This window comes from Mustela putorius, unplaced genomic scaffold (assembly GCF_011764305.1).
Source record: "Mustela putorius furo isolate JIRA1106 unplaced genomic scaffold, ASM1176430v1.1 tig00537350_pilon_pilon_pilon, whole genome shotgun sequence".
Classification (NCBI taxonomy): Eukaryota; Metazoa; Chordata; class Mammalia; order Carnivora; family Mustelidae; genus Mustela; species Mustela putorius.
In genome coordinates, this window is record NW_025422471.1 from 9,009,587 (window position 1) to 9,026,106 (window position 16,520).

The 16,520-nt window shown below is 36.8% G+C and overlaps 1 protein-coding gene across 11 annotated transcripts in view; it reads left to right on the forward strand.

Annotated features, from left to right (window-relative positions):
- The window catches only part of MCTP1 (multiple C2 and transmembrane domain containing 1), a 526,997-nt gene that overhangs the window by 284,604 nt on the left and 225,873 nt on the right, over positions 1-16,520 (forward strand). For all 11 annotated transcript variants that reach the window (XR_006605000.1, XM_045074455.1, XM_013044488.2 and 8 more), the window contains exons 4-5: positions 4,297-4,376; positions 8,452-8,563. Coding sequence is in view for 10 of the 11 variants with exons in the window: in XM_045074455.1 (XP_044930390.1) it covers positions 4,297-4,376; positions 8,452-8,563 (192 nt within the window). In the remaining variant the exon portion in view is untranslated. The remainder of the gene's footprint in view (positions 1-4,296; positions 4,377-8,451; positions 8,564-16,520) is intronic.

Consider the following 16,520-nt stretch of genomic DNA (forward strand, 5'->3'; position numbering starts at 1 on the left):
TAACTATCCTCATCCCCATTTTATTGGTGAGTGAGACTTGGAGAGACTCAGGGTTTCCTATGTCCACCCAGCAATTATGACACATAAGCGTCTTTATTCCACTAAAGTTGACTAATTGCTGTGGCCATGGTTAAATTTTATTTTCTTTGTTTTACAATGTCAATCCTATAATTCAGAGTTTAATTATTCTTGTATAGTGAAATGATTATTTTGAAGCTTCCTGGACATGAAAATGAGTTATGGACATACTTGAGTAGAATCTTACATCTTGGGTTATACTATATGATTTAGATCCTTCTCCATATCCTTTAAAAAAAAAAAAAAAAGATTGTATTTATTTATTTATTTGACAAAGAGAGAGAGATCACAAGTAGGCAGAGAGGCAGGCAGAGAGAGAGGGGGAAGCAGGCTCCCCACTGAGTAGAGATCCCAGTGTGGGGCTCGATCCCAGGACCCTGAGATCATGACCTGAGCCAAAGGCAGAGGTTTAACCCACTGAGCCACCCAGGTGCCCCCTTTTCCACATCCTATTCCCACTATGCCTCTTTATTCGAATGTTACTCTCTCTGATTGTCTCCTAAGCATCTTCTGTAAATAGCACTTCCCATCACTACCATACCCTGAGATATTTTCCTCCATGACATTTACTACTACCTAACGTGCAATTGTTTATTGTCTATGTCCCCCATTTGTAAGCCCCAAGAAATCAGAGACTTTGTCCCATTCACCGCCATATTCAGTGCCTAGAATACTATTTGGCACATTGTAGATGCCGACCAAATATTTCTCAAGTAACTTCATAAATGAATAAATTTATGAAGCTTTTGAGCTGACAGTTAAAAACTCCGCTGAAGTCTTAAGCACCTATGGGCGTTTCAGTCATCCAAACTAACAAAATCCCATTTGTGGGAGACAAGGTTTCTGTTACTTATATCCCAAAACATCTTAGCTTGTGTGCTTCCAGATGCAATTTTTCTGGGAAGATGATTGAATCAAGATGTTAAATAAATTTGTCGATTAGAATGAAGCACGCGTTGTTCTAAACTTGCATGAGAATGAAGAGAGTTGTTAACTGAGCCCAAGCAACTGTTATCTAATGTTTCTTAAGGATTCCTCTTCTCCCAGGGGAGGTTCCATCAAAGCAAGGATCCCATCAAAACTGTTTAGGTATGAATTCACAGGCCTTCACTCACAGTGGGTGGCTAAATCATTTTTGTTAAATTTCAATATGTTCTGTTCTGAACAAAACATCCCACACAATAGAATCTGAATCTGACCTCTTCTAAGTGCTGAGTTCTGGGGGGAAGTAATATAAACTTTTCCAAGCTTTGGATTCCTCATCTGAAAAATGGACACGATACCCTGTTCACTGAGTTGTGTAAGACATAAATTTTTAAGTCTCCGTAACGGGGACACCTGGGTGGCTCCGTTGATTAAGTGTCTGCCTTTAGCTCCTGTCATGATCCTAGGGTCCTGGGATGGAGTCCCACATCAGTTGGGTGAGGGGGGGGGAGTCCTTGTTCAGTGGGGAGCCTGCTTCTCCCTCTGCCTGCTGCTCCCCCTGCTTGTGTTCTCACTCTCTCTCTGACTAGTAAGTAAATAAAATCTTGAAAAAAAATTTCCGCAATGTGTTTAACGAATAGCAGTGCCTAACAGGATAGCAAATATTGAATAAACATTAATCAGTGTTAATTGTGCGTGTTCTTATTGCAGTGGGAGTATGTTTCCCTATTTTATCTCTTCTCTGTGCTCTGTATTTCTGAAACTCCCCCTACAGCGATGCTCCTTCTGACAAGCAATTTATGGAGCTTAGAACCAAGTAGCATAGCTAATAACTTCATTAATGAATGGATTCTGGTGGTTCTGTTCTTTCCCATATGTATGCCCTTGCAAAGTAATAAGAGAACTTAAGGAAGCACCTAGCATTATTGCTGTGAGAAAGACTTTCACCATGAGAGTAAAGAGAGTTTGAATATCCCATCACTCGGCTGGGCTGTCTCTTCTAGTCAAGGCACTGGATTCTCAGCTCTCCACTTCACTGTCTCCAGACTACTCCAGACTTCATGTCTAGATGTAGCCCAGATGGTCTCATTGATTACCACTAGGGTCCCCAAGATTTTAAGCCTTAGGGTGGTACGGTTAGAAGAGGTTGTGTAAGAGGAATATATTTAATCATTAGTGTAATTCTTTTGTTGTAAAATACCCTTCTGCAGCCACTTGCAAATACTGACATGTCCTTTGCCTGTTGATGTTGTAATATACTCATGTGATACGCCACTGAGCCGATGACTAGAGCTCAGAAGTGCAATTGATCAAGGAGAATATTTATTACAGGAGAACTGTGCTGTCTATAACAAATATACTCCTGAAAGGTTGTGTGTAAATCAAATGACTATAAATTGAATAATTTAGAAGATATTAGGGGAACTTATCACTTAAATAAATCCCCTTGGGGCTCTTCCAATATAAGAATCCTTTTGTAATGCAAAGTGTTTATCTTTCTGTTTATATATCAATTTTTTACATAGTAAGTTTGCTTAACTCAAACTCTACTTATTCTAGAGAAAAAAAAAAAAACAGTCATTCAGGGCTATGTACATACTGTTCCCTCTCCTTCAAACTTTCTAACTGTTGAGGCCAGTCATGCTGATTTGGGCTCAGGAATGCTAGGCTATGGATTCCAAAGACTTTCTATATGAAAAGGTTAGGAAGAGGGCGCCTGGGTGGCTCAGAGTGTTAAAGCCTCATGATCCCGGGGTCCTGGGATAGAGCCCCACATCGAGCCCCACATCGAGCCCCACATCAAGCCCCATATCAGGCCTCTGTCAAATAAATAAATAAAATCTTAAAAAAAAAAAAAAAGAAAGAAAGAAAAGGTCAGAAAGCACAGCCCCCAACTTTATGTCTTTTCTCCACCTTAAGTTTTCCCTGCTCTCTATTGTTATTTTTATTCTTTTCACACTCTGTTCTTTACAACCCTTACCACAATTTGTAATTATGTATCCCCTGTGCCCTTCCTTAATTCGCCTCTATCTCCCTCACTAAACTGTAAGCCTCCACGGTGTCAGCTTTGCTCACCACTGCTGACACAGTGCCAAGCGTATTATCTTGTACATTATTAATACTTGATCAATATTGGCAGAAGGGATGACTGAGTAAAGAAAATTAACAATGGTTGGAAGTTAGCCAACTCTCATTTACTTAGAGTTTTTTGCACACGGCCCTAACTGACCTTGCCCTCAGCCGTCTTCTCCAGGCTTCTTTCCCTCTCCATCTTTCTCAGTGGGCTTCAACCGCCCTGGCTTCTGGAGAACTCTTGAGTATGCTATTCAACTGCTCTTTCTTCTGCCTGGGAGTGATCTTCCCAAACTGGCTTAATCCTTCTCATTATTCCAGTCTCTTCATGCATATTTCCTCCAAAAGGCCTTCCTGGACTTCCAGTCTAAAATAGCAGCTCCCAACACACCCCCTTAGACATGTGTGTCCACAGCACTCCTCACTGACCTGTATATATCTGTTTGGGTTTTAATGAACCATCTCAGCTCCTAAATGCAGGTCCCAAGAGATCAGGGACACTGCTTTCTTATTCACCCTATTCATCATAGGGTGAATAAGAAACGTGAAAGGCATAGAGAAGATACTGGATAAATAGTTTTGTAAGAAGGAAGAAGTAGCATTCTCTCTTTTCCTTTCTGTTTGTTGTTGGTAGTTTTGTTAATATTATTTCCTAGCCTTGCTTGTGATGATAAAAACTTAATTTGACTTAGCCTTAATATAACTTTACAAACTGCTTTAATAACAACATCTCAATTTTTACTTATTTGTATATTTAAAACAGCATTTTCCTATAATAACACAGAATTTATCTTCAGTGACCTGAAAAATACAGCGATTAGAATTATAGTCTCATCACCAGTAACCCACTAGAGAAGACGTATTTGTTGACTTTCATACCAACTTAGTTTTCCTTTCAGTAATGCTAATAATATGGGGAAATATTCTAAGCCTGTATTCCTCAGATTTTTGATGATTTGCTATATTTATTTGATTTCGTTTTTCATCTTCCTTGAAGTTCTATTTGATATAAAACAGCAATTTTAAGTACAAAGTTAAAGGTAGTTTCCTTTGTATGTTTTGCAAGACCCTAACATTTCAAGCAAAGTGATTTTTAAAAATATTAAGAAGTTTCATTGGTCTTGGTGACATAGACAACCAGTATTTTATAATCAAGATATTTTTATTTAGAGCTTATATAGAATTAGTTCTAATAATTGCCTTGTCTCTTTGGCTTCTTAGGTATTTGACTATGATTTTGGACTACAGGATGACTTTATGGGCTCGGCGTTTCTGGATCTCACACAATTGGAGTTGAACAGGTAACTTTGAACCTTTATAATATTGCTACTTCTTGTTGGGAAGCTAGGCCTGTGTAATAGAAAATGTCAGCAGATCCGTTATCTAGTCACTGTTCTCTCATTTGTTGTTGTGAGCCTCATGCTAGCCAGTCTTTTTCAAGTTCATCTTTCTTATCTACCCAGTGGAAATACTAGCATCTTCTTTGATTCTCTCATTCAACAACCATTATTCAGGAGAAAAATTCTTGGACACCTGCTTTGTCTCCCAACAATAAAGATAAAAGACACATCCCTTACTTTTCACACAACTGGTATGGGTGTAGTGGGACGTAAAGCAGATTATCCATGTTATTCAAAATTATTAATTTAAGAATCAGGCCACCGTATAAGAAATAAAACGTGTACCTTGCTTCAAAACCAGCCACTCCCTTATCACCTGAGCCCACGTACACTCTAATTTTGCTATCACTGGTAATCCTAGGTTATCTAAGAGTGCCTCAAACATGGAGGAAGATTAGTTGTATCTTCTCAGATTAGTTCATCATTGCTTGACTATTTGTAAAGTTACATAATTATTACTAATATTAGTCATTCCTCATACCTAATTATGGGCTTATGTTTTTTTTTAAAGGTTTTATTTATTTATTTGACAGACAGAGATCACAAGTAGGCAGAGAGGCAGAAAACAGGCTTCCTGCCGAGCAGAGAGCCTGATGCGGGGCTCGATCCCAGGACCCTGAGATCATGACCTGAGCTGAAGGCAGAGGCTTCAACCCACTGAGCCACCTAGGTGACCCTGGGCTTATGTTTTTAAAAAATACATTTGAACTGGGAGCTTTGAATTATTACTAGAAAGGGAAAAAATATGTCTTAAAAGGGTCAAGCAGTGCTGGGATAGATTGCATAGGAAGCTGTGAGATCTTTGATGGTTTTAAGATGTTTTAGTTGATTATGTACATCATGTGGCAGGAGTCATGGAAAGCCAGAAAGCAGAGTAATAGACCGGATGGCTATTTTATATGTTAAGAGCAAATGAAATAGAAACAGTAGAATCCCCTTATCTATTACAGTCAACTACGTTTGAGCACGCCGACACCTTATTCTGACAAATGACTTCCAATAGTCATTTTTGTCATGGGCTGGACAAAAGAGCAGACTTCTCTGTACCTCCTGCACGTCCTCCACTTCAACCTACAGCTTCCTGTGGGCTGAGCTAATGACAGGCCTAGTGATTGCTGACTCCCCTCCCTCACCGCAGTGGAAGGACGTGTGTTAGATGGTTTTTTATGTAGTCCATCATCATGAAAACTGAGTTCCAACTAGAATGGACTGTGGTGTTCTTTTATAAAGGCCACAGTTATTTTTTCTGTGGACTTCTGCTAAAGGATATGCAAATTGCTGGATTGAATTACAGATTCAACTCATAAATTCCAATCAGTTCAATTCATAAATTTCCCTTGTTCTCTATTAAAGATAAATCACTGGTGAAAAATAACTTTAAATGGAAAAAAATATGAGATGATTAAGAAAATAAAAAGAGATTATATATAAGCATTTTGTGTTTATTTTGACACATTACTTATTTTTTGTATTTAACCATTCCTTCCTCTCAAAACCACATAAACATCCTACTCTTTAAACAAAAAGTTCTAAACAAACTACTTTTTAAAATCACTAGCTGGTATATACCATTACATTCTATGTATAAATCAGTAGTCCCTGGGTGCAGATAAATGGATAATGGTAGTAGCCATATAAATACTTATCTTACTATATAATGCATTAAGGTTTTACATTAAAAGAAAATAATAGATAATCAGGGCGGCTCAGTTGGTTAAGCGACTGCCTTCTGTTCAGGTCATGATCCTGGAGTCCCACAATGGAGTTCCACATTGGGCTCCCAGCTCCATGGGGAGTCTACTTCTCCCTCTGACCTTCTCCCCTCTCAAGCTCTCTCTCTTTCTCAAATAAATAAATAAAATCTTAAAAAAAAAGAAAAGAAAAGAAAAAAATAATAGATAATCATCATAAAACAATTGCAAATGTTCTTAAATCTTTTATTGTGTAATCATTATAAAAATGTAATGAAGTTGTTTCTATTAAATTTATATGTATTCATTACAGGGAAATGAATCAAATAAAATTGTAACCCCATATAAAAATATATATGTATGTATAATATGTACATATCTTTTATAATGCTTAACATGAATTTCTTAAGATAAAAGGAACAAATTGTCAAACCACAGTGATCAGTTGTAACTAAATTGATCATGAAGCAATTTGGATCACAACTATTATAACGTGTATTATCAGTCTAATTTTTCATGTTTCAGTTAAAACCTCTGACGTCAGAAAACTGTTCATTTTTTCTCATGACATTATCCCTTGACTTGGTAAAAATTAAGCATCATGTGAAAGAGTCTCCTAGTATTTCATCTTAGCAATAAAAAGTATCTGCTTTTCTCAATCCTGGTTGTATGGGAAAATCACTCAAGAGCTTTGCAAACAATATAAATTTCCACATCCCACCTTTTATCTATCGAACCAGGGTCATCATGGGTAGAATTAGGGAATAGACACTTTTTAAAAGCTCCCCAATGAATTCTGATGTGCCGACAGAATTGAAAATTCTTATTTGGACCAGCTTTTCCCACCAAGCCCTCCCCAAAACTAGGCTCCAACTGTATCATTTATTAATTGTTAAGCTCCCTGAAGATAATGTTATCTTTGATCTTGACATCTGTTTTTTATCCAGAGCTTAGCACAGTGTGTGGTATTTCATATGTGCTTAATACATGTTTTGTGAATGAAAAGAACAAGTGACCGAACAAGTAAGGGAACATGCCTAATTTGACAACATTTAAAGATTTAAGTTTGTATTGCATATTCCACAATCCCTTAAGTTTACAGAGTGCATGAACCCCTGTTTGCTTAACAAAATGAACCAAATCAAATTCTATATAAAATATATTTATGTATATATCATATACACATATATACTATAAAACTTAACATGCATTTGTTAAAACTGAAATATTTGTTTAACTGAAATATGGAAATAAGATATTACCTACCCATTGTCAGTTGAATGTGTGTTTTGTATTATTTGTAAAAGTGAATTTGGGTAATACCGAGTAATTCATAATCTCTTCCTCAGACATACATGATTCTAAAGCTTTCTAAGTATGCGCTAACTCTGGATCCACTAACAATGGATTTCCTCATGTTTCTAAACCTAAAAATTGTTTAGACATAGGTTTAAACAGCCAAAATATATAGAAGCATTTTAAACAATGGAGTCTGTTAAAAACATAAAAAAATAAAAATTATGTCTATGATGTATATTAGGCGAGTTATATTTTATCCTTTCCTTTTTTCCCATTCATCCATTCATTCTAAATCATGGAGTGGTCTATAAATGACCCTCACTTACTTTTTAGTCTCAAATTTATAGAAAATAGTGGCTTTGCTTTCTGTGTGTTTAGAGATCCTTAAAAAAAAAAAAAAGGACTTGTGGATTTCTCAATACTGTTATAGTTTCCCAGCCTTCTAGAACCCCAGGCAGGACTGAGACATCTGCAGTGAACCCAAGTATTTCCATTTGATCTACAATTGTGATTTAATGATATTTCAATAGCAACAGAAGTTATACCGGAAAAGTAAAGAAAACACAATTGGCTTTCTTTTTAAAATGATAAATTGTCTATCATATGATCTCCCTGATATGAGGAAGTTGAGAGGCAACGTGGGGGGTTTGAGGGGTAGGAAAAGAATAAATGAAACAAGGTGGGATCGGGAGGGAGACCAACCATAAGAGACTCTTAATCTCACAAAACAAACTGAGGGGGGCCGGCGGGAGGGGAGTAGGGAGAGGGTGTTGGGGTTATGGACATTGGGGAAGGTATGTGCTATGGTGAGTGCTGTGAAGTGTGTAAACCTGGCAATTCACAGACCTGTACCTCTGGGGCTAATAATACATTATATATTAATTTTTTAAAATGCAAAATATTAATATAATAAATTGTCAATATAAAATATATTTTTGGCCTATCCATTTAATGACTGCTCACAATCTTAATATTTTATATCATAGGCCCACAGATGTGACCCTAACATTGAAAGATCCCCATTATCCTGATCATTACCTTGGAATCATTTTGCTCTCTGTCATCCTTACCCCTAAAGAAGGAGAACACAGGGATGTGGTAAGTTGCCCCACAGCCTTGTAGGAGTGCTTTCTTGCTCTCACTTGGTGAAATGTCATGGGTCTTCTTTGAACCCAGAGGTGATAATAAAGAGAAGCTGCGTATGAAAGTCGGGCCTGTTCTTTGTTTCCGTAAGTATCCTGGGTATTCCTTAGTCCCTGCATTTTACATCTTTTTCGACTCAAATTTCCTGTTCTGTGCTCCAGATCGGAACCTCTTGTTGTAAATAAGGGACACGTTTGCAATTTTTATTATAATTTCATTTCCGAATTTCAGACATGTTACGTTGCAGGCAAATGGTAGCATTCATTCAGGGAATACATTTGCTACTGAATTGAATATTTGGAATTCCACACGGAGGTATCCAGACTCTACTGTTTTGACCGTATTGTCTGGTGTACCATAACAAAGAAAAATGAGGTGAAATTATAATAGAGTTTCTGCATTCTGGTATTTGTTTGCTGAATGATAAGTGAATACGTTTCATCTTCTTGATGGGTTTCCATGTCGGTGTTACACATTTTCCAGCACTGGCTGTCTGTACTTCCTTGCACACCATGCTGCTGTGAGAAACTGACAAGGGATACAGAGGAGCCAATTACTACAGCATGTTAAGTGACATTAAAAAACATCAGGTTCGACCTGCACGGGTATGCTTGCCAGTGCACTTCCTGCCACAATTTGCTGGAGATTATCTGTTAGACTCCGTGCGCTTTCATGTACTGGGAGCTGCTCCCACTAGTTTTGGTTAGAACACATTTGAGGAGTAAACATAATTTTTTTGGCAAGTCCAAGTACCCTATTTCAGCAATGTGTGTATTGTTGTCTTAAAGTGATGCATGATTAAAGTCGGTGTGTGTCGTCTGCCGGAAAGGTGTTATTGACATTTTCCCCTAGGTTGTAGATTAAAATAGTGAATCCCAACTTTAAATTTGGAACTGTTTTAAACTCATTGAAAAATTCACCCTTTCAACAAATATTTTTCTCTATCCTTTCCAAAAATTAAGCAACGAGCACCCATATTCATATACTGTATTTGTTAAGTATGGTTTAACTATCCATGCTTAATTCAGTGAGGTATAAATTTCTCTTTTTTAACAAGTACTACCAAAACCTACTGTGAGAACTTAGCACCATAAACAAAATGCATGTGAGTGTGCATATGCACAGGCCCACATGTGCCAATGGAAGGGTAGGTAAGGAAACTCTTTTACAGAAATTAAAATTCCATTTAGAAATGGAAGCCCATCGTTGTAGAAGTCACCAATCCAGAATATATTATACAGCACAAGGAGTAAGTACAGCACAATACATCACCCAGGACAGGCCAAGGAGTATATCCTAGCTGGCCAATCCATACATAGGAATAAATTGTGTTTATTCGTATTTTATTGAATTTTATTGTTTATTGCTTAATCTAAATAATCCTAGTATTGGCCAAAGCCTACTGTAAGCCAGGTTCTATGCAATTCCCTTGTGAGACAATAGAACTTCTATCCAGTGGAGAACTTAGGGATAAAATAATTACTGAAGGAAATTTATAGTGACGACTGTTTTGAGTTCAGTGAAAGAGAGGTGTGTGTTGCTGTTAAGATAATACAATAGAATTTGGTCTAGTTAGGGAAACAGGAATTCTCTAAGGAAGTCAAATGGGACTTGAGGTCTGAAGTCTGAACAGGAGTTAATAAGACAAAAACCAGGGAAGGAGAGTATTCAAGCAGAGGAAACTGTGTGTGCAAAGATCCTGTGGCTAGAGAAAATAGGTCGCACTCCAGGAACTGAAAAATTCCTGGAGCTTAGGAAAGGTGGAGGCAAAGGAGAGTGTGGGAGATCATGACATGTGATGACAGTGGAAAGGGGATACCGACTGTGTAGGGACTGTAGGCCATGTTAAGGTTTGTTGTCATTCCCCGAAGAGCAAGGGGGAGTCTATAAATCAGAAGTGGCATAATCATTTTCACCTTTTGAAAATAGCTGTGTAGCTACATTGTGGAAAACAGATGAAAGGGTGAGAATGGATACATTGAGATCAGTTAGGACCAACTATTGCCAAAATCCTGCTGGAAGATGATAGAGGTTTGGATTAGGATTGTTCGAGGTAGAGATGGAAAGAAATCAGCAGGTTTATGTATAAGAGGAAAAAATCAACAAAACTTAGTGACAGAATCTTATTTTGAGATTCTTTGCTCTTTTAATGAAAAATAGCACTTTATAAATGAAAATCCCTAAGTGCCTGAGATCTTATGTCTCCCAAACCATCCCAACTGGCAACATGACTGTAAAGTAGAAGGATATGGTGACTGGTATAGTTATTTGGGTGATTTGGTGATGGAGGGTCTGTTGAATTCTTGCAGAAAAGGGATATTTATTAAGTGCTCTAACATCAAACTGAGGCTTGAGAGATCAAGTTAGAACCAAGATGAAGCTGCTAAGTTGTCCTGAATTGCACGGAAATGAGTCGTCAGATTATTAGCACAGGCAAAGTGGTTTCCAGCATTATTTGTCCTTTAACAATTCCTGTAAAAATCTTTCAATCTCCACAGTTGCTCAAATTTATTATTTCAACACAATGTCTTTCTAATTAGAAAAACATCCTTAAAAGTATTATAGCCTGATTAATGATCATCAGTGATTTATCAAACATGAATAGGAAGAAAACAGGTGGGTTATACGAAACAGTTGCTCATCAAAAATCTGGTATTGTTCATCTTTTCTTCCTTTTCTGTTTTCCTCATCGTCTCTCTCCAGGCCCATTTACCCTTAAAACAAAGAGTTCTTCCTGAAATCATAATGCTGTTTTCTTGATTGAAGTCCCTTTGACTGCTCAGCTTTTTGAAAGAAAAGCCTTTACTGCCAAGTATTTTTTCATTCACTGCTTTACTTCACGCCCTCCCTCTTCAGAGTCCCAAACAGCACTGAATTCATCCCTCCGTGGCAACTGAAAAAGGATGTCTTCTTCCCCCCACCCCCACACTAGCCTTGTCTTCACCTGGCTTCTCTCTTCTTCACCAGAGAAGCAAGTAGCTTAGTGAGGACTCAGAAAAGCACAACAGCTGAAGCAGAAACCAGAGCCAGCTTCTGGCTGGTGACCATCCTGACCTCCAGTCACACGTGAGGAGTGAAGGAAGAGTGTCCAGTGTGGTGTCACTTGCTCCTCCTTGGGAATGTGATCAAGAGCGAGGAGTATGGGGCTGGTTGTGGAGAAGTGAACTGACTCACGTAGAGAGGAGAAAGCAGGAAAGATCCCCTACAGATATTCTTGTGGCATCCCCAGTATCCTGGCTAGTCTGATGTCCTAGATTTGAATCAGGGCTTCTAAGCATATGCTGACAGGATGAAAATTTCTAAAAAGACATAAATTCTCTTTTCTTATCTTTTCTTTTATTCTATATAGCAGTTTTATAGCTATTTCATTAAAGTCTCTAAAACTTTGAACCAACACTAATTATGAGATTTTGAGACTGAACAAGGACCATTTGTTGGCTGAACAAGTATCAAAAAACATTGACTGATCATCTGTAAACATTGTGCCAGGCCCTATAATGTCCTCTTTATTCTTCTTCTAAGAGTTCAGTGACCTGTATTTATTTCTCTAATTCAATGGAAATTTCTGATGAGGGACTTTAAAGCTCTCCAATGAGCATCATGTGTTCCCTCACTGGTAACCTCTGCCCCAGTCATACAAACTCCAGCAGAGCTCACCTTCTCTCTAGTCTCGGCTTTCTTCCCTGTCCCTTGTCCTACCTGACATACCTCACCTCACCTCCATTCTTTATCCTATCACTTCTGGTAAAAATTAATAAATATATATATATGTGTGTGTGTAATATATATACACACATATAAATACATATAATTACATATATGTAAAATATTGCTTTTGATTACCTTTCTTTTGAGAACTGCTCTCCAAGCTAGTCCAGCTTTCTGTACCAGTGGTTGTTCAATGAGTTGCAGATTAATGTCTATGAGGATTTGAAGGGACACTTTAAAGATCCAGGAAAAGGTAGTTTAAGGTTTTTTTTCTTCTTTTCAGTATTCAAGTTCCCGAGATTGTCACAAACAATATTAAGTACTTACTTAATTTTCTTTTGAGTTCTTAAAATTAGTACATTAATGATCTTCTGCTTGAAATTGAGTATGAAGATATTTGATGATGACAATGCATTAGAAGCATATCACTGTATTTTCTCCATTTTGTACCATGTCTAGTATTAGCTCCATATGTTTCCCTGGAATATATTTGAAGCTTTTTAGTTAAAAACAATCAGGGATCCAATGTATCTTTAAATTAAATTTTTATATGTCTGAAATATAAAACATATTTCTGTCTTGAAAATGGTAGGCCGAACTTTCACAAATTACCCAGGGAACAAATCTTGTTTAGAAAAATTCAAATGCAGGCTAGAAATCAGTTACTAAAGTCTTCACAATTCTATTTAATATTAACATGATATATAGGAAAGGAAAAGAGGGTGATTTTTGCATTGATCCTCACACACCAAAATTATGAGTTCTACTCTCGGGTTATTAGAACAGAAATAATCTATGTTAAGCTTTTGGGATTTAAGACTTAAGCCCAAGAACCACATGTTTATGCTTGTGCCTGTATTTACAAAGCTTTGCTAAATATTTTCTATGTGTTAAAATAGAGAATGGAAGGCATGACTTCAAGAGCTAGTGACCAAGTCTAACAATCAACTAGGCAATAGAACATTAATGTTAAAAAAATGCTATCGAACCTAAAGTAGGAATAAAATGGAAATACAGAGTACTTAACATCACAAAGTGCTCAAGTTTCTAAATCAGTTATCTTGTGAGTTGTGTTTGTTGTTTTGTTTTTTTTTATGCACTCTTAATACTGACAATACATGCCATGAATAATGCAGTTGGAATGATTTCTCCTTGTGTTGATTGCCAGTTCTGGAAATCAGTAAAACTGAAGAAGGAGTTGAAAATCCCAGCAGTCTCCTGAATCTACGAAAGCCTCTAAAATATGCAATGTCTAATTATAGCAATTTAAGGAGTATAGTATGAGTAATAGCAATAGTATTTCAAAATTGCTTATACTAAAGTCTTCTCCATTGAGCTCATCATTGAGTCTTTAAAAAAAAAAAAAAATCTCAGATGTGAACGGATATATAGAGATACATATTTTCTTAAGTTTCCAGCATTGTGTGTATGAGAAACCACAGTCTTCATGGGGGGCAGGGGCATGCTCTTGAGTTGCATGACACAGCTGTCATTTCTGTTTTGAATGCATGTCTTGTTTTTGAACCTACAAAAGTATGTCATGCATCCATGTGTGTCCTGTATATGGTATTTTGGTCTGATAGTGTGTTTGAGTTCTTTCTGGCTCTTTTTCTAGCAGAGTTCAATCCACAGCTTTCTTCATTGGAGAATTTGTGAAATAAAAGTGAGTTAATTTGTGTTGCACACTCTCTTAGATAACCTAGACCTACAAATTGCTTGGCTAAAGCTAAAAAAAAAAAAATAGAGGATTGTAAGAAACATATGAATTGACCCCATTTGGCCTTTAGCAAATTAAAAATATACTTTTTTCATGTTGGTTTATTTTGCAAATTTTTCTAAATTATTTCATAGCTAACATTTTTTTAAAATCCACTTATAAAAATTTAATGTTTTATAATACGTTTATACAATAATATCTAGCTATTCTCTGATTATTCTATCTTTAGTAGCTATGTAATTGCCTAAAAACTACTACAATAAAAAATAAAGCTAATAAATGGATTGAGAATGTGAAATCTCATGAAAACATAATCAGCTCTGCAGGTCTATCAAGGCCATATTTTTATACTACTTATTTCTTTCACTGGTTTCAAAGAAAGTTGAGCTACTAATGAAGAAGTCTGATTATCCTGTAATAATATTAGATAATGGTGCTTTCAAAAACAAATTCATATGTTTCTCAGCTGAAATTAAGATCGTAGAGCAAAAAGTAAATCTTATTTTTCTCTAATTTGCTTTATTTCCTATCTTTAACATTCCCCAATCTTTCTTCTCTAACATCTCACAGATAGCAAAGGTGATAGTAGTAATACTGTGTTTGTTAAATTCGCCTTTTTTTTAAACTCTTCTACTGTTTCCAGTTTTATTGAATCTTTCTTAACCCAACCATCTAAAAAGAAAAAGAAACTTAGGAGGGGGATACTTAAACCCAATACTTAGCTGGTTGGCTTTGCTCAAGAAGCAGAAACCTTGTTATAAAATCTAGGGACCACTTTCTTTCACCATACACTAAAATAAACTCAAAATGGATTTAAGACCTGACTGTGAGAGCTGAAACTATAAAAATCCTTGAAGAGAACACAGGCAGTAATGTCTCTGACATCAACCGTGGGAACATTTTTCTAGATATGTACACAAGAAACAACATGTGTTGATGAGAATGTGGAGAAGGAACCCTCTTGCCCTGTTGGTGGGAATGCAAACTGCTGCAGCCATTATGGAAAACAGTAAGGAAGTTTCTCAAAAAGTTAAAAATAGAACTACCCTATCATCTGGTAATTGCAGTACTGGATATTTACCCCCAAAATGCAAAAACACTCATTCAAAAGGATACATGCACCCTTTGTCTATAGCAACGTTATTTACAATAGCCTAACTATGGAAGCAGTCTGAATGTCTATCAATTGATAAATGAATAAAGATGATGTGGTATATATATATATATATATATATATATATATATATACAAATATTATTCAGTCATATAAATGAATGAAATCTTGCCATTTGCAACAACACATTTAAAGCTAGAGAGTACAAAATGTTAAACAAAAGTCAGTCAGTCAAGAGAGAAACAAATAACATTAACCTCACTTCTATGTGGAATTGAAGAAACAACACAAATGGGCGAAGAAAAAAGAGAGAGAGAGAGACAAACCGAGAAACAGACTCTTAACTATAGAGAACAAACTTAAGGGTTACAAGAGGGGAGCTGGGTGGGGGAGCTGAGTGAAATATGGAATGGGGATTAAAGAATACACTTGTTATGATGAAAAAAATAAATAAAATAATAATTTTAAAAATCTAGGGACATTTAGAGAGTCAGTGGATCTAATAATAGATTTCTAGAAACCAAATCAGGAAAATAACAGATTTAGGTCCGTAACTCCCAGATCTTTCACATTTATGCTCTGGGAAATCATTGATTTTTTGTTTGTTTGTGTCAGTATCTCAACTCTGAAAAATGAAACCATGCAGCCTATTAGTTTTGAGAGACAGGAAAAAATACCAACCTATAGTTAGCTTTACGTCTTGAAGGTTTATTGCATGCAGTGGCTCTAAGTCAGGGAATGTGTTTGTTTGTTTTTTAAGATTTTATTTATTTGGCATACAGAGATCATAAGTAGGCAGAGATATAGGCAGGGATTGAGGAGGAAGCAGGCTCCCCACGGAGCAGAGGGCCTGATGTGGGGCTCAGTCCCAGGACCCTGGGATCAGGACCTGAGCCGAAGGCAGAGGCTTTAACTGGCTGAGCCACCCAGGTGCCCCAGAGAATGTGGTTTTGAGCAGCAGTGGTGAATGTGTGTCATTCTGAGTAGTGTTGCCCTGAGATTCAACTCGTCCTCATGTTCTTAGCCCCTTCTTCATAGTATAGCATTTCTTATAGAATGGAATTTTAGGAGATTCTTAGGAACCAGACGGTGATGATAAATGGCCAAGAGCTAAGAGATTAGACTTTCTGACTTATCTTAATTGTTCTTACTTGATTTGACTCAAAACATTGCCTCTAGGAATTACCATTCTTTGTTCATTGAAACTCTGCTTTCTGAGAAAGTTGAGCATTTATTATTTTACATCAGCTGGTGGAGTTTCTATGAATGGCATACCATAGAAGTATTTGGTTTCCAGTTGCCTTTCAGTGATCAGGGAGAAGGTGGTGATGTTGGTGTTGATGCTGAGAACAATAACTCACTTAAGATCAACG